The sequence below is a fragment of the Prionailurus viverrinus genome, unplaced genomic scaffold (genome assembly GCF_022837055.1).
Source record: "Prionailurus viverrinus isolate Anna unplaced genomic scaffold, UM_Priviv_1.0 scaffold_63, whole genome shotgun sequence".
In the NCBI taxonomy this organism is placed as follows: domain Eukaryota; kingdom Metazoa; phylum Chordata; class Mammalia; order Carnivora; family Felidae; genus Prionailurus; species Prionailurus viverrinus.
In genome coordinates this window covers 136,217-157,637 of record NW_025927625.1, presented here as the reverse complement: position 1 = coordinate 157,637, position 21,421 = coordinate 136,217, and the positions used below count along the sequence as shown (strand labels likewise).

The following is a 21,421-nucleotide window of genomic DNA, read 5'->3' as shown; positions in this document are numbered from 1 at the left end:
GGCCATCAGAGAGGGCTCTGCACCCAGCCGACCCCGCAGGCCAGTGAAGAGAGCTCCCGAGGGAACGGCCCCGAGGGGGCTGGGTGTGGCCTGGTCAGTGACCCCAGGAAAAGTGGCAGCGGGCCGGAAGGATTGCCAGGTGCAGATCGCTGGTGGGCACGCCCCCACCCACACTAACTTTGTCCCAAACTCCGCTCTGCCTTCAGGATCGGCTTGGCCGTCATAACCCTCGGGTGGGGTTCTTCCCTTGCTCTCCCAGGCTAGAGGCCAGGCTGGGCTGGAGGGCACCCGGGGCCAGAGGGCACCAGGTGGAGGCTACGACGCTCTCTGCGTGTGCTGCGGGCCCCCCAAGCCTCCCTGCTTGACCGCAGTGGAACCCCGCTTCCCACTGCCGTCCCCCCACCCCTCTCGGGGCCGCCCCATGCCCGGCACTGGGTAGGAGGACAGAAATCCCGCAGCTGCCCGGAGAGGCTGGGGGACAGCCAGGTGATGACCCGGGGAGCCGAGCGCCCTGGGGGCTGCTGTGGGTCCCAGGGGTCCACCTACAGGCACCCCGCGTCTGAAGGGGCTTCGGTACCCAGATGCCAGCGGGGACCCAAAGCTCCCTGGGAGGCTGGTTAGAGCCTGGTGCTCGGGGCCCGGAGGGGTCCAGGCAGCTCCAAACTCCGAGCGAGCAGGGCAGTGGGCTGCTCCCAGGGCCCAGGTCCACCTCGCGGCCCTGGACGGGGTGGGGCGGGGCAGGGATGGCCCCACACATAGCCTGCTGGCAGAGAGAGCCGGGGAGGGGGGGGCCGCCCCACTTCCTTCTGCCGCTGGGGAGTGTGGCGGTGAGCCGAGCATCCCAGGGTCTGGAGAGCAGCGGTGTCCTGCGGGGGGGGGGACCCAGCCTCGGGAGCACCCTGGGGGCGGGAGCCTTGGCGGCTGCGTTTGCTCAGTGGGCGGGGCCGGCCAGCGCCTGTGGGGCAGTCCCGAGGGTCTGCGGCGCCTCCACAGATAAGGCATTAACAGTTGGGGCGGACTCACCTCCAGATCTGCTGACGCCAGGTGCTCGGGGCGAGGTGCCAAAGGTTCCCTATAAAGTGCTGGGGCTCTGGGCCTGCGGCCACTCGCCCTCTGGCTCCCGACCCGCCTGGGCCACCAGGGACCGGCCCTGCGACCACCATGGTGAGGCTCGTGTTGCCCAACCCGGGCCTGGAGGACCGGATCCCGTCCCTGGACCAGCTGGAGAGCATCGAGGCCAAGGAGGCCGGCTCCCGGCCCCAGTGGGACAACAAGGCCCAGTACATGCTCACCTGCGTGGGCTTCTGCGTGGGCCTGGGCAACGTGTGGCGCTTCCCCTACCTGTGCCAGAGCCACGGCGGAGGTGAGCCCCGGGCTGGAAGGGGTCCGCCTGTGAACAACGGGATGGGGCCCCGGACCGAGGAGCCCATTCGCAGGGAGGGGGAGGAGTCCCCGGGGGCCGTGGTCACACACGCCGTCCCCCTGGAGAGCCACCTGCCTCCCCTGTGGATTCAGCCTCCACGTCCGCAGCGGGGGCAGGGCTGGGCAGGGTTGCAGGGCGGTCGGGGCCCCCACAGCGCTCTGCTCTTGGCTCGTGGGGCCGGCGAGGGATGTCTGCCGCCCGGACCCGCGCGTCCAAGCGTCTGTGTGCGTCCTCGAAGAGCACACCTGACCTGGGTGTGAGGGGTCTGAGGGGAACCGGCCACTCCTCTGGACGGAGCCCCCTCTCTGAGAGCGGGAGGGGCAGCGGGGGACAGCCCTTCGCAGGGCCACCACGCGGGCACCGCACTCCTGCCTGGACAGAGGAGGGCGCTGGGCCGGGAGCAGGCGACCCACAGAAGGACTCCCTGACTTCAGGCTGCCCTGCCACCCCCAGAGGCCTTGGAGGGCCTTGCCTGGACCGCAGGGGTCTCCTTCCACAGGCCGAGGCTGCCCCTCTCCCTCTCCCCCAGCCCTGTGGTGCTGGCTCTGTGTCCACACCATCTTCGCTTCACCCGCCTCCGGTCCCCGTGGGCGACAGGGACGGAACCCCCACGAGTCCGCGGCCGGGCCCTGGGCCCAGGGAGGGGTGCCGCAGCCCTGGGGAACCCTGGGCTGGGGCTGAGCTGTAAACAAGGAGGGGTCTGGGGCAGGGGCAGGGGCAGGTGCTCACTGGGGAGACGGGCTGTGCAGAGCGGGCTGGCTGTCCCGGGGACGGGGCGCCCCAGTGATGTGTTTGCGGGGCTGTTTGCTTCTTACGCTGAAGCACCCGCAGGCTCTCACCTGGGCTTTGTGGTCTAAAAGCATCCCCGGGAAAGGCAGAAGTGCCCGTTCCTGGGTCAGCCTCAGGGGCCCTGAATTTCCCAGGGTTGAGCTTCCCAAGGTCTGTGAGGGTGTGTCTCACAGACCCCTGGTCCAGCTTCCGACTCTGGAAGCGGAAGCGGAAGCGGCAGCCACAGCACAGGGGGAGCCGGAGGGAGGAGGGGCCCCAGCAGTGCAGCCTCTGCGGTCCGTCCGTGAGCCTGCCTCCCAGCTGCCTCTGGGGTCGCTGCCCCTTCCTTCTGGGACTTCCCGCTCACGTGCCCCCCAGGGCCACCCTAAGAGAGGGTCCCAGCCTGCTCCTGCTCACTTGTAACTGGGAGCCCAGCATCCCGCAGATTTCCTGCCCCCTGGACAGGGAAGGGGCTGGCTGCACCCCTGCACTGCGGTCCCGGTGCTGTATTCACCCGCGGGAACCGTGCCCCCAGACCCTGCAGACTGACGGGGCTGTCCCCCAGTCAGCCTGGGGAGCGGAGGCCTGCCCTGCGCCCCCACAGCGAGGTTCCACGCTGGCGGCGGGGCTGGGGGTCCGACCTCTGAGCTCTGGGACCCTCCGTGGCTCACGCTCTGTCCCGTCCAGGCCACCCACGCCCACCGGGAGGCCAGCAGCGGAGCCCAGGAGGCGGAGGGCCGCAGGGACGTGACCGCAGCCGGTGACCCTCCGCGCGACGCCTCCCACGCCTGCGGCCCCAGCTGTAAGGGGTGGGGGGGTGGCGTGACTTGAGGGAGCTGGTTCCGTGAAGACGTAACATGCCTCCAACTACTTCAGGACTTTTGGGTAATTTGCAAAGTACGACAAATATTCATTTACTTTATTTTTAACTTTATATTTTGGGGGAAAAAAAGGCAGAAAAGTAGACAAAACGACATCCCGGACCCTGATTTCGATTCGGCCGACAACGTTCTGCTGTATCCGCTGTGGCCGCGGCGGTGCGCACGCACGCACCCACCCGACACGCCTGCGCGCACACATCACGCACTGACGCACATGCCCACGTGCGCACGCACCCACGCTCTCAATGCGTGCACACCGCACGCACCTACACACACACGCCCCCGCACATCCGCGCAACACCCACACAACACGCGCGCACACGGTAGGCACCCACACACACATTCACACGCCTGTGCACCCACACACGCACATATGCATGCATGCACACACCCACTCACCCACGCACGCGTGCACCCACGCGCAGTGCCCCCTCTGGCGCATGGCGTTAGGAGACTGTGTGGTCACTCGAAAGGTCCCCAACGCTGGGTCTCTCTGACTGGGGTCTCCGGGGCAGCGCTGTGAAGGGCGCAGGTGCAGGTGGTTCCCGGGTGGGCTGTGTCCTCCGCCTGCACCACCTCAGGGGGCTGTGTTTGGCTAGTGCTCGTCCCACCTCAGTGGGAGTTGGGCACCGGGCTCGGTGCTCGCCTGCAAGTGACACAGGTCCACGAGCCCCTGAAGGGCAGGTTTATCCCCACATCACATGGTGGGGTGGCACACAGCCACCCCACGCCCTGACCCAGAGCGGGCACCGGGCAGGCGCTCTCACAGGGAAGCTTCCTGGGGCAGGAGAGAGCATCGGAGGGGGGTGGGGTGGGAATAGGATGCAAATGGGATTAGGGTGGGACTGGGGTGGGACTGGGGTGGGACTGGGGTGGGTATGGGAAGGTGCTGCAGGTTTGTGGGTCACGCTGTCCTAGGAGGAAACCCGTGTGTGGACCTGGGCCTGGGTGGGGGTGCTGGGCAGGGGCACATGAGTGGAGCCCAGAGCTGGCATCAGGAACTCCTCCAAGGGTCCCTGTCTGTCCCCTCCCCCAGAGTCACTGCTGCCACATGTCAGACGCGTCTCCGGGTGCACTTCTCTTTAGGAGTTTCCTCCTCTGTGAGCTCAGATAGTATCGCCCTCTGTGCCTTGGCCATGGTGACCCCGTGCTGTCCTCCCGGGCCTGGAAAGGACCTGGGCACGGGCTCTAAGGTGCAGTCCCCAGGGGCAGGGAGGGCAGAACTGCTCGCCCAAGATGGCTCTCCAGCGTTTGGGTGATTTCTGGAGAGTTCAGTCTGGTCTGGACTGTGGACGGAAGGCGGGAAGGCCTGGGGGTGGGGGTGTGGGGGGCAGCAATCCACATCTGCCTTCAGGATGACAGTGACAGGGATGGAGGCGAGGGACCCTGGGGGAGGCAGGCAGTGTCCTGGGAGGCTGGTCCCCCACCCGCACATCTGTCGCCATCGCCTACGGGAGCCTGGGGAAATGATGCCAGTTTCCCAGGACCAATTCCGTGATGAGTGCCACCCACATCCCACAAAGCCCCTGGCGGCCTGTTGAGAGTGTGGTTACCCCTCAGGACTAACACAACTGGGCCTCCCGTGGGTCTCCAGACTCCCGGCCCTGTTTCCCGGTTCCTTAGAACGCAAGCCGTGCTTCCGCACCAGCGGGTCTGTCCACCTTGGGTGCCGTCCACCCCTCCCCCGTGCAGCGGGCTGCCTCTGCGTGTGTGTGCACGCGTGTCCACCGGTGCGGAAGCCTGGGCAGCACAGGGACGCCCGTCTCCAGGGACCTTTGGAACCACATCCAGGCGCCACGGTGCCTACTGGCCGCTCTCCCTCCTCTGCCCTTCCCTGCTTCCTCCACCTTTACCCACGGGAAGGAAAGAAGTAGCTGGGTTTAAAAAAAAAAAAAAAAAAAAAAAAGCCACGTATCCCCCAGGGCCTAATCTGTAAAGAGCTCTTGGCCTTGCTGGAGAACATTCTCATCCCTGGAAAGAGCATGGGGCGGAGGGGCTGCTCCAGGCTGGACGCTGCCCCGGGCCGGGGTACTGGGTAGGCAGACCCGCCTGCCTCGCTGGGATGGGCCCCACAACATGGGGACACAGACAGCTCATTTTGGGGGTGGAGTGGGCATGTGCCTGACCTCTCCTCCCCCCTTCCCCCGCTGACTGGGCCCACCGGGGCGGAGCCTCACACTCAGGGGAGCCGCCCACCTGGAGGAGCTTGTGTGAGGGAGGGCACCAGGAGAACCCAGGTGGCTTCCTGGCAGAGGGGCTGTCCGAATGGGGTTTCCCAGGATGAATAGGAGTTTTCTGATGGGGATGGAGGGACCGGAAGGCTGGTGGGTGAAAGTGGTGTCATGAGAAAACGGGAGATTGAAGGACATTCTGGAGCCTTGTCCCCAAATGGACTTGTTTTCTTGGTAATTTTGCTCAGAGATTTTTTCTTTCTCTCTTTTATCTAAAAAAAATGTTTATTTTTGAGAGAGATAAAGCACGCGAGGTGGCGGGAGGACAGAAGGAGAGGGGGGCAGGGTATCCAAAGTGGGCTCTGTGCTGACAGCAGCGAGCCTGACGCAGGGCTCGAACTCACAGCGAGATCGTGGCCTGAGCTGATGTTGGACCTTTGACCGGCCGAGCTCCCAGGCGCCCCGCTTAGAGATTCAAATCAAGCCCCTAAGGAAACGTTGGAGAGGCAGCTCTTTTATTTTATCTTAACCCTCACGACACGGTGACACGGTGACCCAGTGAGCAGGTCCTGGTGGGGTGTAGGTGGCCCCTGCCCGTGAGCCTGTGGCCCGGGCTGGGCCCCCAGACCCAAGGGGATCCAGCTGGTGAGTCTTCCGTTCCCCGTGCCCGTCCTCACTCTTTGATTTTCTGTCATTGTCACCTTGAGGGCCACATCCCCAGTCGTGGCCCATGCCCCTTGCTGTCCTGGAATTTTGACCTCGGCATCCGAAGGGGCCTGTCCCTGGAGCCCCGCGTTGGGAGGGAGGCCACTCAGGCAGTCCAGCACGCAGACCAAGGATGGCCCACTGTGGGGTGGGAGCGCCACTGGGCTCTGCGCGGGGGGCGGGGGGGCTGTCCCTCCCAACACAAGGGCCCCCGCAGAGGAGAAAGAGGCAGGGAGCGAACCCAGGGCAGAGGGGGTATAGGCTGATGCTGGCAGAGATGGCCCAGGAGAGGGACCGAATGCTCGCCCCTCCCCCGCCCCCCGTCGAACGCACCAGTCAGTCCTGAAGCCATCGGTGTGTCCAGACCCTCGTCAGCAGTCCCTACAGCGCAGCTGCGACCTGGCCCGAAGTTCACGCTCTGCTGACCTCGGCTGTGCTGGTCTCTGCTAGGTCGAGCTCGGCCTGAGGAGGGAGCGGCCCAGGGGCCCGGAGCCCGCCGCCTTCACTAATTTCCCGTCTCAACCTGCCGTCCTGCGCTGAGCCAGCCTGGTCCTGGTGCCCCCAGTCCCGGGGGTCCCTGCATCCCCTCATGTGGTCGCGGCTCCGGGTCAGGGCCTTCCGAGGCCCTCAGTGTTCCCCAGCTAGCCTCCCGAGGCTCAGATCAAGGACCCCGGCGTGCACTCCCCCCGGGTCGGTGTCTGAACCCTCCGCTCCCGTGACCTCTCCCCTCTGACCCTCGCACCCGGCTCCCCCCCGGCACGCGGACGCCTCCGCTGATTCCGGGGGCTGCCGTCACGGCCCACGGACGCCACCGTCGGGAGGTGGGGCGTGGTGGCTCCCTGCGCGGCGGTGCTCGTGGCCTTGTGGTCGGGAAGCTCCCAAGTTTGTGTCTCTGCAGGTGCTTCCTACAAACGCCTGCGTCGCCAGGGGTGGCCCGTCGCCCTCCCGTGAGCCGTCCTCTGACACGCTGCCGCTTCTGCCCACACAGGGGCCTTCATGATCCCGTTCCTCATCCTGCTGGTCGTGGAGGGCATCCCCCTGCTGCACCTGGAGTTCGCCATCGGGCAGAGGCTGCGGAAGGGGAGCGTGGGCGTCTGGAGCTCCATCCACCCGGCCCTGAAGGGCGTAGGTGCGTATTGGCAGCAGGCGCCCCTCCTTCCTTCCCCGCCTTCACTGCCTGATTTCAGGAAGTGGGCCCCGCCCCCCGGGCCTTCGCAGACCCCTCCTTACAAGCTCAGGTCAGACCCTGGGTCACTGCTGGCCGCCAGGGGCCAGCGGGGCAGCAGACACCATCCTGAGTCCCCAGGCGCCCAGCGGGTTGGAGGGTGTAGACGCACGGGGAGAGTAGAGACCCCGCCCCTGCCGACTCCCTGCCCTGATCAGGGCTCGGCAGTGGCTGGATGGCCCGGAGGTGGGCTGACTGCTGAGGCCACACTCTTGCTCTCCAAGTTTCCTCCGTCCACTCCTTACGGTCGGCAAGGAGGTTCCTCCCCAGCAGTGACACCTCAACCGGCACTGACCCATCGGCCGGCACTGACCTCTTGCCCGGCACTACCTCTCGCCTGGCACTGACCCCTCACCCGGAGGTGACCCCTCGCCCGGCAGTGACCCCTCGCCAACCAGTGACCCCTCAGCCGGCACTGACCTCTCCCCCGGCACTGAACCCTCACCCCAGCACTGACCCCTCAGCCAGCAGTGACCCCTCGCCCGGCACTGACCCCTCACCCAACAGTGACCCCTCGCCCGGCACTGACCCCTCACCCAGCAGTGACCCCTCGCCGGGCACTGACCCCTCACTACAGCACTGACCCCTCACCCAGCAGTGACCCCTCACCCGGCACTAACCCCTCACCCAGGAGTGACCCCTCGCCCGGCACTGACCCCTCACCCAGCAGTGACCCCTCGCCCGGCACTGACCCCTCACCCAGCAGTGACCCCTCGCCCGGCACTGACCCCTCACCCAGCAGTGACCCCTCGCCCGGCACTGACCCCTCACCCAACAGTGACCCCTCGCCCGGCACTGACTCCTCACCCAGCAGTGACCCCTCGCCCGGCACTGACCCCTCACCCAACAGTGACCCCTCGCCCGGCACTGACCCCTCACCCAGCAGTGACCCCTCGCCGGGCACTGACCCCTCACTACAGCACTGACCCCTCACCCAGCAGTGACCCCTCGCCCGGCAGTGACCACTCGCCCGGCACTGACCCCTCGCCCACCAGTGACCCCTTACCCGGCAGTGACCCCTCACCCAGCAGTGACCACTCGCCCGGCACTGACCTCTCACCCGGCACTGACCCCTCACCCAGCAGTGACCCCTCGCCCGGCACTGACCCCTCGCCCGGCACTGACCCCTCACCCCAGCACTGACCCCTCACCCACCAGTGACCCCTCGCCCGGCACTGACCCCTCACCCCAGCACTGACCCCTTGCCCACCAGTGACCCCTTGCCCGGCACTGACCCTTCACCCAGCAGTGACCCCTCGCCCAGCACTGACCCCTCGCCCGGCACTGACCCCTTGCCCGGCACTGACCCCTCACCCAGCAGTGACTCCTCACCCGGGACTGACCCTTCACCCAGGAGTGACGCCTCGCCCGGCACTGACCCCTCGCCCGGCACTGACCCCTGGCCCACCAGTGACCCCTTGCCCGGCACTGACCCCTCGCCCAGCACTGACCCCTCGCCCGGCAGTGACCCCTCGCCCAGCACTGACCCCTCACCCAGCAGTGACTCCTCGCCCGGGACTGACCCTTCACCCAGCAGTGACGCCTCGCCCGGCACTGACCCCTTGCCCGGCACTGACCTCTCGCCCGGCACTGACCCCTCACCCACCAGTGACCCCTCGCCCGGCACTGACCCTTCACCCAGCAGTGACCCCTCGCCCGGTACTGACCCCTCACCCCAGCAGTGACACCTCACCCGGCACTGACCCCTCGCCCACCAGTGACCCCTCGCCCGGCACTGACCCCTTGCCCGGCAGTGACCACTCGCCTGGCAATGACCCCTCACCCCGGCAGTGACACCTCACCCGGCACTGACCCCTCGCCCACCAGTGACCCCTCGCCCGGCACTGACCCCTCACCCGGCAGTGACCCCTCACCCGGCAGTGACCCCTCGCCCGGCACTGACCTCTCACCTGGCACTGACCCCCCTTGCCCGGCACTGACCCTTCACCCAGCAGTGACCCCTCGCCCAGCACTGACCCCTCGCCCGGCACTGACCCCTTGCCCGGCACTGACCCCTCACCCAGCAGTGACTCCTCACCCGGGACTGACCCTTCACCCAGGAGTGACGCCTCGCCCGGCACTGACCCCTCGCCCGGCACTGACCCCTGGCCCACCAGTGACCCCTTGCCCGGCACTGACCCCTCGCCCAGCACTGACCCCTCGCCCGGCAGTGACCCCTCGCCCAGCACTGACCCCTCACCCAGCAGTGACTCCTCGCCCGGGACTGACCCTTCACCCAGCAGTGACGCCTCGCCCGGCACTGACCCCTTGCCCGGCACTGACCTCTCGCCCGGCACTGACCCCTCACCCACCAGTGACCCCTCGCCCGGCACTGACCCTTCACCCAGCAGTGACCCCTCGCCCGGTACTGACCCCTCACCCCAGCAGTGACACCTCACCCGGCACTGACCCCTCGCCCACCAGTGACCCCTCGCCCGGCACTGACCCCTTGCCCGGCAGTGACCACTCGCCTGGCAATGACCCCTCACCCCGGCAGTGACACCTCACCCGGCACTGACCCCTCGCCCACCAGTGACCCCTCGCCCGGCACTGACCCCTCACCCGGCAGTGACCCCTCACCCGGCAGTGACCCCTCGCCCGGCACTGACCTCTCACCTGGCACTGACCCCTCACCCCAGCACTGACACCTCGCCCACCAGTGACCCCTTGCCCGGCCCTGACCTCTCACCCGGCAGTGACCCCTTATCCAGCAGTGACCCCTCGCCCGGCACTGACCCCTCGCCCGGCTCTGACCCCTCACCCCAGCACTGACCCCTCGCCCACCAGTGACCCCTTGCCCGGCACTGACCCTTCACCCAGCAGTGACCCCTCGCCCAGCACTGACCCCTCGCCCGGCACTGACCCCTCGCCCGGCACTGACCCCTCACCCAGCAGTGACTCCTCGCCCGGGACTGACCCTTCACCCAGCAGTGACCCCTCGCCCAGCACTGACCCCTCGCCCGGCACTGACCCCTCGCCCAGCAGTGACTCCTCGCACGGGACTGACCCTTCACCCAGCAGTGACACCTCGCCCGGCACTGACCCCTTGCCCGGCAGTGACCACTCGCCCGGCACTGACCCCTCACCCAGCAGTGACTCCTCGCCCGGCACTGACCCTTCACCCACCAGTGGCCCCTTGCCCAGCACTGACCTCTCACCCGGCACTGACCCCTCACCCCAGCACTGACCCCTCGCCCACCAGGGACCCCTCGCCCGGCACTGACCTCTCAGCCGGCAGTGACCCCTCACCCAGCAGTGACCCCTCGCCCGGCACTGACCCCTTGCCCGGCAGTGACCCCTCACCCACCAGTGACCCCTCGCCCGGCACTGACCTCTCACCCGGCACTGACCTCTCACCCCAGCACTGACCCCTCGCCCACCAGTGACCCCTTGCCCGGCACTGACCTCTCACCCGGCAGTGACCCCTCACCCAGCAGTGACCCCTCGCCCGGCACTGACCCCTTGCCCGGCAGTGACCCCTCACCCACCAGTGACCCCTCGCCCGGCACTGACCCCTCGCCCAGCAGTGACTCCTCGCACGGGACTGACCCTTCACCCAGCAGTGACCCCTCGCCCGGCACTGACCCCTTGCCCGGCAGTGATCCCTTGCCCGGCACTGACCCCTCACCCAGCAGTGACCCCTCGCCCGGCACTGACCCCTTGCCCGGCAGTGACCACTCGCCCGGCACTGACCCTTCACCCAGCAGTGACTCCTCGCCCGGCACTGACCCTTCACCCACCAGTGGCCCCTTGCCCAGCACTGACCTCTCACCCGGCACTGACCCCTCACCCCAGCACTGACCCCTCGCCCACCAGGGACCCCTCGCCCGGCACTGACCTCTCAGCCGGCAGTGACCCCTCACCCAGCAGTGACCCCTCGCCCGGCACTGACCCCTTGCCCGGCAGTGACCCCTCACCCACCAGTGACCCCTCGCCCGGCACTGACCTCTCACCCGGCACTGACCTCTCACCCCAGCACTGACCCCTCGCCCACCAGTGACCCCTTGCCCGGCACTGACCTCTCACCCGGCAGTGACCCCTCACCCAGCAGTGACCCCTCGCCCGGCACTGACCCCTTGCCCGGCAGTGACCCCTCACCCACCAGTGACCCCTCGCCCGGCACTGACCTCTCACCCGGCACTGACCCCTCACCCCAGCACTGACCCCTCACCCACCAGTGTCCCCTTGCCCGGCACTGACCTCTCACCCGGCAGTGACCCCTCACCCAGCAGTGACCCCTCGCCCGGCACTGACCCCTTGCCCGGGACTGACCTCTCACCCGGCAGTGACCCCTCACCCAGCAGTGACCCCTCGCCCGGCACTGACCCCTCGCCCGGCACTGACCTCTCGCCTGGCACTGACCCCTCACCCCAGCAGTGACACCTCACCCGGCACTGACCCCTCGCCCACCAGTGACCCCTCGCCCGGCACTGACCCCTCACCCAGCAGTGACCCCTCTCCCGGCACTGACCACTCACCCCAGCAATGACCCCTCACCCGGCACTAACCCTTCACCCAGCAGTGACCCCTCGCCCAGCACTGACCACTCGACAGGCAGTGACCCCTGGCCCACCAGTGACCCCTCACCCACCAGTGACCCCTCGCCCGGCACTGACCCCTCGCCCGGCACTGACCTCTCGCCTGGCACTGACCCATCACCCCAGCAGTGACACCTCACCCGGCACTGACCCCTCACCCCAGCAGTGACACCTCACCCGGCACTGACCCCTCGCCCACCAGTGACCCCTCGCCCGGCACTGACCCCTCGCCCACCAGTGACCCCTCGCCCGGCACTGACCCCTCGCCCGGCAGTGACCCCCACTCCTGAGCAGTGACGGTCTGGTCCCTCCAGGCATCGCGTCCATGTTCGTGTCCTTCATGGTGGGCCTCTACTACAACACCATCATCGCCTGGGTCATGTGGTACTTCTTCAACTCCTTCCAGGACCCCCTGCCCTGGAGTGAGTGTCCGCTCAACGCCAACAAGACAGGTGAGCCCTGGGCAGGGCCGGGGAGCTGGGGAGCTGCCACTAGCAGGGTGGGGAGGCCGCACCTTTGATCACGCGGGCTGACCGTCCACGGACACTCGCCCTCTGATTTTCCAGATTTTGGATGCCTGGAGCTCAGGTCGGGCAAAACCCAGGGCACACTTAAGGCAACAGGGCATTAAAAGAAGGGCACGTTGCAGGAGAAAAGCCCTTAAAAATGGTGGCTTCCCCGTGAGGAGGGGCGGTGTGGCCCAGGAAGGGGGTGCTGCCCATCCGCCTGGGCCTTGCAGCGAGCACAGCCGTGCGTGGGGTTCTGAGTTGCCGGGGGGATGTGTGTGGGGTGTCCCGGAAGCCGCTCCCGACGTTGTTGGGACGGCGTCGTGAGCCCTCCCCGGGCCAAGCCTGCGGGGTTCTTGTCTGCCCGCAGCAGGGACAAGAGGGAGAGGGCAGGCAGTCAAGGCCCGGGTGCACACCCCACACATGCACACGTGTGTGGGTGTGCATATGCGCATGTACACATAGGTCTGAGTGCGTGTGCACGCATGTATGCATGGGAGGTGTGTTTACGTGCGGGTACACTCGTGCGCACATATTTGTGTGAGTGTGCACCGTGTGTGGGTGCATATGCATATGTGGGTGTGCATGTGCGGGTGTGGGTGTGCGGGTGTACGCGTGCATGTGTAGGCGTGCGTTTGTGGGTACGCGTGTGCATGTGTATGCGCGTATGTGCGGGTGTGGGCGTGCATGCGTGGGTGTGCGGGTGTGGGTGTACACGTGTGGCATGCGGGTGTGTGGGCGTGCGGGTGTGTGTGCATGGGTGTGTGGGTGTGCGTGTGCGCATGTGCGCGTGTATGGGTGTGCGTGCGGGTGTGCGTGTGTGGGTGTGCACGGGCACATACAACGTCCCCGCTGTCAATGTCTCAAAAACACGACCTGTGTTTCTCGTGGCTCGGGTCCCGGTCCCCCTGTTCCCCACCTTGGCTCGCGCCCCGTGCCCGCTCTGATGTGTGCGAGTGCCCGCCCCCAGGCTACGTGGAGGAGTGCGCGCGCAGCTCCTCCGTGGACTATTTCTGGTACCGGGAGACCCTCAACATCTCCACCTCCATCAGCGACTCCGGCTCCGTGCAGTGGTGGGTCCTGCTCTGCCTGACCTGTGCCTGGAGCGTGCTCTACGTGTGCACCATCCGCGGCATCGAGACCACCGGCAAGGTGCCCGCGGGGCTGGGGGGCGCCCGTGCACCTTCAGCCGCTGGGAGGGTCGTGACCCCTCCCCCCCACCGCTGTCTGGGCGGGGCCTCTGCTGCCCACGTGCTCAGGAAGCCGTGGGACCCACGGTATCCCCAGTCGGGAGGCACCAGATGGTCACGGTCACGCAGAACGCTGGGAAGTGGAGGGCCGGGCACACCTCCCTGCCTGGAGTCTGGGGGCCAGGGGCACCCGGGAGGGGGTCCTAACCCGCAGCCCTCTCTCCCCACCCCCCTGCACCTGCCCCGCCCACAGGCCGTGTACGTCACCTCAACGCTGCCCTACGTCGTCCTGACCATCTTTCTCATCCGGGGTCTGACACTGAAGGGAGCCACCAATGGCATCGTGTTTCTCTTCACACCCAACGTGAGTCCCCTGAGGTCCGCTCAGAGGCGGGGGGTGGCCCGGCTGGGGGCGTCAGGGGCCCATCGGCTCAAGTACAGCTGTGTGGACAGAGGGTGGCCGCCACCGGGCCGTGTGTCAGCCAACACCTTGGGAGTGAGGCTGAGGGGTCTCTGTCCTGCCACAGGTCACGGAGCTGGCCAACCCGGTCACCTGGCTGGACGCGGGGGCTCAGGTCTTCTACTCCTTCTCGCTGGCCTTCGGCGGTCTCATCTCCTTCTCCAGCTACAACTCTGTGCAGTGAGTGTGGGCGGGCCTCCCTACCAAGGGCGGGGCGGTGGGTACAGGGACCTGGGTCCCAGCAGTGGGGGCGGCCACAGGGTGCATAGAGGCAGGCTGGTGACTCCGGAGGGCTTTCACCAGGGGGGGTCCCTCCAGTGAGGCCCGTTTACGACCCAGCCTCCCCTTGGCGCCTCGGTCTCCGTGACCCTGAGCCCTGGAGTTCAACCCCCCTCGCCCCCAGGCACCCAGGACCCCCAGGGGCGCCCGTCCCTGCAGCCCAGCCCAGGCCGACACCCACACGGCAGGGGCCCAAACCTCCAGGGTCTCCAGGACCATCGGGTTGGGACCAGTGGTCCAGCAGAGAGCCGAGCGAGCCTCGGGAGCAGACGCGGAGGGGGAGGGGCCGTGGTGCTGGGCAGGACAGGACATGCTCCCCCCCCAACCCGGGCCGTTCGCCCGCTGGGCTCCCACGTTCCCAGGGTCGTGCCACTGCCGCCTCCAGGCCCTGCAGATGCCGCCCGCCCCAGGGAGCCCTGTGCCCCCTCCCCTGAGCCAGCCGCCGCCTCTTGGGCTGTTTCGAGGGCACGGACACCCGGGAGCCGTCCTCTGCGTCTGGTTTCCGTCACCGCACCATGTCCTTGGGGTCCGGCCCTGCTGCAGCCTGGGTCGGGGCGTGCTTCCTTCCACGACCGAGCCACGCCCGGTGTGTGGATGGGCACGCTGTGTTCACCCAGCTGTCCCGTGGCGGGCCCGATTTTTCCACACCCTCGCCAACACCTTATTATCCCACTTTCTGATGCCGGCCATCAGAAGCATCTGGAAGGAGGGTGTTAGCATCGGCGGGTGGGGGTGGGAGGTCAGGGGCCATGTTCTGGGCCCTCTGGGCTGCAGGAGAGCTTTGGGCGTCCAGGGGGAGTTGGGGGTCCTGGCCAAGCCCAGCACCTCGAGCCTCACGACCCAGGGGAGTAGGGATTTGAACCCGGGGTCTCCAGGGCTGGCGGCTATGGGGGCGTGGGGAAGTGGCAGAAGGGCAGAGCGGGGTCGGGACGCAGCTGCGCCGTCTTCGCTGAGCGCCGACACGGGCCGGGCGGGCGTCCCCGGCCGTCAGTGACCAGCCAGTGCTCTCACTGCAGCAACAACTGTGAGAGGGACTCGGTGATCGTGTCGGTCATCAACGGCTTCACGTCCGTGTACGCGGCCACCGTGGTCTACTCCATCATCGGCTTCCGTGCCACCGAGCGCTTCGACGACTGCTTCAACACGTAGGTGGCTCGCCCGCCCTGAGGAGCTTGTAAACTGCCTCCAGGGAGCCCCCCCCCCCCCCCCCCCCCGCCCCCGGGCCTGCAGCCAGCCTGGCTCTCTTCCAGGAACATCCTGACGCTTATCAACGGCTTCGACCTGCCTGAGGGCAACGTGACGCAGGAGAACTTCGCGGAGGTGCAGCAGTGGTTCAATGCCACGGAGCCCGAGGCCTACGCGAAACTGCATTTCCAGACCTGCGACATGAACTCCTTCCTCTCGGAGGTCGGTGCCTTGGGTGGCGCCCCTGCGGTTCGGGCTCTGGGGGCAGGGGGCGGGCGGGCGCCGAGCTTCCCCTGCGAGCCCGGGGCCCACGGGCCCGGCCTCCTCCAGTGCCTCACGTCAGACACGTGAAAACCCCCCGTGGGCTACTTTTACTATAGTTCCTCCTACAAAAACGCCAGTGTCCTTGTAACCGTCCCGCAACCTCGCTTGATTGGCGTGTGTCACTCGGGGAGGCTGACGCATCTCAGTACAGCTGCAGATCTGCTCTGCTGTGCCACTGCCTTTGAACTCCAGTCTTCTTTTCTCTTTTATTAAAGACACGTTTTTAATATCTTCTTTTTGGGAGAGCGCAAGGTAGGAAGGGGCAGAGAGAGGGGGACGGAGGATCCAAAGCAATCTCTGCACGGATAGGCTGTCTGCACAGAGTGTGACATGGGGTTCGAATTCACAAACTGCGAGATCACGGCCCGAGCCGAGGTCGACGCGCAACTGACCGGGCCACCTGGGCGCCCCTCTAAGTCCAATTTTAACGATGAGTGATGTTTCCATATTGTTAAGGTTTAGGAGCCCGGATTTATCAGTTTTAATTCTGCAATTTTCTTATCTGGAGCCGCACGGTATTTGGGGGCATGCCACATGCCGCCAGGGCCCTGGCCACGAGTTTTCCATCAGCAGTGGGTCCCCGCCGCCCCATCCCCAGCCCCAGGCCACCAGGCTGCTGCGTCTGCCTCTGGTTTTGCTGCAGTCTGTGCCCCGAGGCTGGCTGGGCTCGCCCGGTCATCCTGAGTTTCCTCACATGGGCACACCGCTGCCCTTTGCTACCACGTCCTCCCGAAGTCCTGGCTCGCCCTGCAGGGCGGAGCTGGTGTGTGGAGGGCAGCGGCACGTTTTCCACAGACTCATGTAGATGCCGTGAAGTTACTTTGGGGTCCCTGACTTCTGAGTGGGTCCCCGGGACCGGAGCCCGTGACCTGCAGGGAACACGGGGGCCCCGGGCTCCCGACTTAGCCTCTCAGCCCCACCAGGAACACCCGCCGCCTGGAGGGAGGAGCCAAGGCAGAGGTCTCACTGACCCACGTGGGGCCAAAGGCAGGGGCACGGGGTCAGCCGGGGTGCCACGCGGAGCCCTGGCACTTCTGCGTCCGCAAGCCCGTCGGCGCGCACAGCCTGGCCCACTGCTCACAGCCCTAGGGCGTCTGTTCGGGACGCGTGCTCAGGCTAGTAAAGACATCCCGGGCTCTGAGCCCAGCTGTGTGGGGAGCGGCTCAGGAAGCGTCCCGTGGGGTGACACCTGTCAGCGAGCAGACGGTCTGCCGTGCCTGCCACATGTCCATCTGGGCCGCGTGGGGCCCTGACTGCTGCCAAGCAGTGCCACCCACTTCCTGGTGTTTGAACTCAGTCAGCTTTTAAAAATGCAGTTGGGCCCAAGAGATGAGTTCTGGTGGTTTTCCCGGGTGGCTGAAATCAGCGCTTTCCTTGTGCGGGGGGCGGAGGAGGGGTGTTCAGCAGGTGCAGGGACGGGGAAGGACAGGGGCCCTCGGGAGGGCGTGTGCCTCGCTGATGGAGCTGCCCACCCTGCAGGGCGTGGAGGGCACGGGGCTGGCCTTCATCGTCTTCACGGAGGCCATCACCAAAATGCCTGTGTCCCCGCTGTGGTCCGTCCTCTTCTTCATCATGCTCTTCTGCCTGGGCCTGTCGTCCATGTTTGGCAACATGGAGGGCGTGGTCGTGCCCCTGCAGGACCTCAAGATCATCCCCGAAAAGTGGCCCAAAGAGCTGCTCACAGGTATGTGGGGCCGGGACAGCCTCCAGGCTGCAGCCTCGGCCGGGGCGCGGGGCCTGGGTCCGCAGCAGCCGTGTTCTCTGTCCCAAAGGCCTCATCTGCCTGGGGACGTACCTGATCGCGTTCATCTTCACGCTGAACTCGGGCCAGTACTGGCTGTCCCTGCTGGACAGCTACGCCGGTTCCATCCCGCTGCTCATCATCGCCTTCTGCGAGATGTTTGCCGTGGTCTACGTGTACGGTGTGGACAGGTAAGAGGGAGGCAGGAAGTTCCCGCGCTCGGGGCAGGGGGAGACGGGCGTGTGTGACGCAGGGCCGGGCGTGCATGTCCCTGGAGAGCGCGCGGGGCATGGGTCGGCGGGGCCGTGGGCAGAGGAGACGGGCCGCCCGGAGCAGTGTGAACTTCCAGCCGTGGGTGCTTCCAGACCCAGCACAGATGAGCACGCAGTCTTGGGGGTGGGAGAGAGGAATCGGCAACCACCCAGAAACAGACCCCTCCGGTCTGACCATGCGATTGAAAATTCCTAACTGAGGGGCGCCTGGGTGGCTCAGTCGGTTGAGCGGCCGACTTCGGCTCAGGTCATGATCTCATGGTCCGTGGGTTCGAGCCCCGCTTTGGGCTCTGTGCTGACAGCTCAGAGCCTGGAGCCTGTTTCGGATTCTGTGTCTCCCTCTCTCTCTGCCCACCCCCCGGCTCATGCTCTGTCTCAAATATGAATAAACGTAAAAAAAAAAAAAAATTAAAAAAAAAAAAAGAAAATTCCTAACTGAGGACAGCTGTGCCACACGGAGGCGAAGCACTGTCGTGTCTCACAGGCCGCGAAGCCTGAACTACATGAGACACGGGCGCAGGTGGACCAGGAGGGGCTGAGTAGCCGCGGGGCCGGGGCGCGAGCAGCGGAAGTGAGAGCTGGACGCGGCCGGGGCAGGGCGCTCGCCGTGGGGAGCAAGGCTTCCCTGTGGGGCCCCGGGGCTGCCGGCCTGGGAGCGGGGGGTGCTGTGTGCTTCACTACAACTAGGGGCGCGTGGCCAGGGGAGCTCCGTGGCGCAGGTGCTCTGGGCCTTTCTAGGGGAGACGGTGCCACGCAGCCAGACGGAGCCCCAGGTGAAGAGAGGTGGTGAGTGGGCCTGTCAGTGGTCTGCTCGGCCGGACGCTCAGGGCATCACGCCCCGCTCGGAGGTGAGCCGGGGCCCAGAACGAGGCCGAGGTGCCCTCGCCAGGGGCCGGGCTCACCGGGGCCTCAGAGACCGCCGGCCGGTGTCCGGCACCAGTGCGCACGCACGAGCCCTGGGAGGCACGCCGATGTCGGGATGCAGCCTCTGTACCCGCGAGAGCTTGCCCACGCCGGGACATAACACGCTTCGAACCAGCCCGGGGGCCACCGAGGAACGCGCCCCGCGCTCACTGCTCTAGCAGACTCGGGGAAGAGAGTTGTGATGCAGGCCCGTGACCGAGTGAATGAGGGCACGGCCATCTGTGAGCGCCCCGGGACGGCGCGGAGCCGGACGCTCGTGGGGGTCGCTGCACGACACACGGGGGGACAGACCGGCACAGAGGAGACGCACCACGGCCTCCCTGGCCCTGCTGGGTCCAGCCTGGGGCTGAGGCCTGGGCAGCGGTACCTTCCCAGAAATGTCCTGTGGATTCTCTGTGTCCTGGGCAGCTCGTGGCCACGCTCCGCGGGCGCCACGCTCATTTCTACGGAACGCAGGCTCTGGTGCAGAAGGCAGTCCGGCCCAGGGCGGGGGGGGGGGGTGTGGGGGGGGGGGGTGGAGGCTGTCCAGCTGTGGAGCCGCTGCCCTGCAGGGAGGCTGGGACGGGACGGCCTCCCAGCCTGCCCTTCGTCCCCGGAGCTCTAACCCTGCTCAGCGAGGCCTGCCCGGACCTCCATGTGGCAAGTCTGCGGGCTGGAGCCCTGGGCGGTGGCGCCTTGGGCCTCCAGAGGCTAGTCCCTGGGGTGGCAGGTCTCTGTGCACAGGGACGGCCGGGACTCCGGTCAGAGGAAAGGCCAGGCTGTGGCTGCAGACGGTGACGTCTGTCTGGGCTGGACAGGCCAGCCGCCCTCAGCCTTGAGGGGATCGTAGGCCTGGCCGCGTCCTGGTGACAGCTTTCCTCCCATCTCCGTGTCCAGGTTCAGCAGGGACATCGAGTTCATGATTGGCCACAAGCCCAACATCTTCTGGCAAGTCACGTGGAGGGTGGTCAGTCCACTGCTTATGCTGGTCATTTTCCTGTTCTTCTTTGTGGTCAAGGTCAACGAGGAGCTGATCTACAGCGTCTGGGACCCTGCCTATGTGAGCTGAGGGGCTGCAGCGGAGGGGGCAGTGGGGGTCTTGCTCCCTGTGGGGTCGGGAGCCCAGGGTGCCCCTCCCCTCTGCCACGAGGGCCGGGAGGTGACCTACGGGGCTGTACATGCGGCTGTCACCCCTGCTCTCTCCCCAGGAGGAGTTTCCTAAATCCCAGAAGGTCACGTACCCAGGCTGGGTGTATGCCGTGGTGGTCATCGTGGCTGGGGTGCCCTGCCTGGCCATCCCCGTCTTCGCCATCTACAAGCTCATCAGGAACCGCTGCCAGAGACGGGGGGACCGCCAGGGGCTGGTCAGCAGGGTGTCCACGACCTCCATCAACGGGGACCTGAAGTACTAAACGGCCTGGCCCAGGGCGTGTGGCCGTCGGAGTGAGGGGGGAGTCCAGGCCACACGCTTGAAAGTGTGTGCGTGTGTGTGTATATACACGTGTGGGTGTGTATGTGTGCACAGATGAGTGTATGCATGTGCATACTGTATGTACATGTGTGTGCACGCATAGGCACGTGTGTACATGTGTGCACGTGTGTATGTGTGCATGTGTGTGCATGTACACGTGAGCATATACACAAGTGCACGTATATACATGTGAGCGTGGGGGGGGTGTATGTGAGCACGTGTGCATGCCTGTGTGTGTATATATGTTGAAATGTGTGTGTGTACACGTGCATGAGTACGTGGTGGGCATGTGTATAATGTATTGTGTGCACGAGTATAAATATGTGCATACGTGTTTGTGTGCACACGCTCCGAGGACAGTCGGAGCTGTGGCGTCCTGGGGAGGCCGCGTCTGCACTGCTCGCCTGCACCCCTCAGGACCGGCCTCGTTGCCACCCACCTTCACCTTGCTGTCGACCCTTGACCTAGGAGGTACCTGTGAGGTCGGGACACTGGTGCCCCACCTGAGGATGGCCCTCCTCAGGCCCCTTGGCTGTGAGCCTGAGAAGACTCGGCTGGGTCCTTCGGAGGCCTGACCACGCCACTGCCCCCCCCCCCCAAGCTCCGAGCTCTGGCAAAGTGCCAGCTCAGTGAATTCCAGTGAGTTCCAAGCCAGTTAATCATTGCTTCTGCCACCGCAGGTAGATGAGCAGTTAGACAGAGCTCAGCTCGGCCCAGGCTGAGGCGGAAACCACCTTTGTGTTTTCCTTAAAAGGAAGTGAACTGCATGAACGCGTAGCCAGGTGTTGGAAAGGCCAGTTATACGGTAACTCGGCCGTGGCCACCACGGTCGAGGACAGTCCACGGTCCCGAGCACGGCAAGGACCGGGAGGTCTAACTGCTCGGTGCCACTCAGTGAAGTCGGGCTCTGGCTCTTCCCTCCCTGTCTCGTGAAGGTTGTTTTCTGGGATTCGACAGCCAGTCTCAGTCACGTGGCACTTGGGGTGGTTTTCTTTTTTTTTTTTTTCTGAGACAGAGAGACAGAGCATGAATGGGGGAGGGGCAGAGAGAGAGGGAGACACAGAATCGGAAGCAGGCTCCAGGCTCTGAGCCATCAGCCCAGAGCCCAACGCGGGGCTCGAACTCACGGACCGTGAGATCGTGACCTGAGCTGAAGTCGGACGCTTAACCAACTGAACCACCCAGGCGCCCCCTGGGGTGGTTTTCTTAATGGGCTGGTCGCCTCCACCCTCCACAGAAAAAGCCTGGAGACTTAAGTTAAACTGGACTTTCTGAGGATCCCCTGGGCAGGGGTGGGGACCTGGGTCCTGGCGCCGTGTCCCCCCCCCCACCGTGACATCCCTGTCCCATCGCCTCCCATCTGGCAGTGACCACGGAGC

The 21,421-nt window shown here is 66.1% G+C and overlaps 1 protein-coding gene across 1 annotated transcript; it reads left to right on the top strand.

Moving 5' to 3' along the window:
• The first annotated feature begins 1,161 nt into the window (after window positions 1-1,161).
• On the top strand, window positions 1,162-19,983 carry SLC6A19 (solute carrier family 6 member 19). Its single transcript, XM_047848487.1, has 12 exons — window positions 1,162-1,363; window positions 6,937-7,077; window positions 12,026-12,163; window positions 13,188-13,369; window positions 13,661-13,771; window positions 13,935-14,047; window positions 15,163-15,291; window positions 15,397-15,553; window positions 17,135-17,339; window positions 17,428-17,587; window positions 19,469-19,631; window positions 19,780-19,983. Exons 1-12 carry the CDS (start codon window positions 1,162-1,164, stop codon window positions 19,981-19,983), a joined length of 1,905 nt encoding a protein of 634 aa, XP_047704443.1.
• The last annotated feature ends 1,438 nt before the right edge of the window (window positions 19,984-21,421 follow it).

Excerpts from the sequence above, each read along its gene's own strand:
- SLC6A19 (XM_047848487.1), top strand. The coding sequence starts at position 1,162 with ATGGTGAGGCTCGTGTTGCCCAACCCGGGCCTGGAGGACCGGATCCCG. Across the intron at positions 15,292-15,396 it reads TTCGACGACTGCTTCAACAC|GAACATCCTGACGCTTATCA; the intron begins GTAGGTGGCTCG and ends GCTCTCTTCCAG. Across the intron at positions 17,340-17,427 it reads GCCCAAAGAGCTGCTCACAG|GCCTCATCTGCCTGGGGACG; the intron begins GTATGTGGGGCC and ends TCTGTCCCAAAG.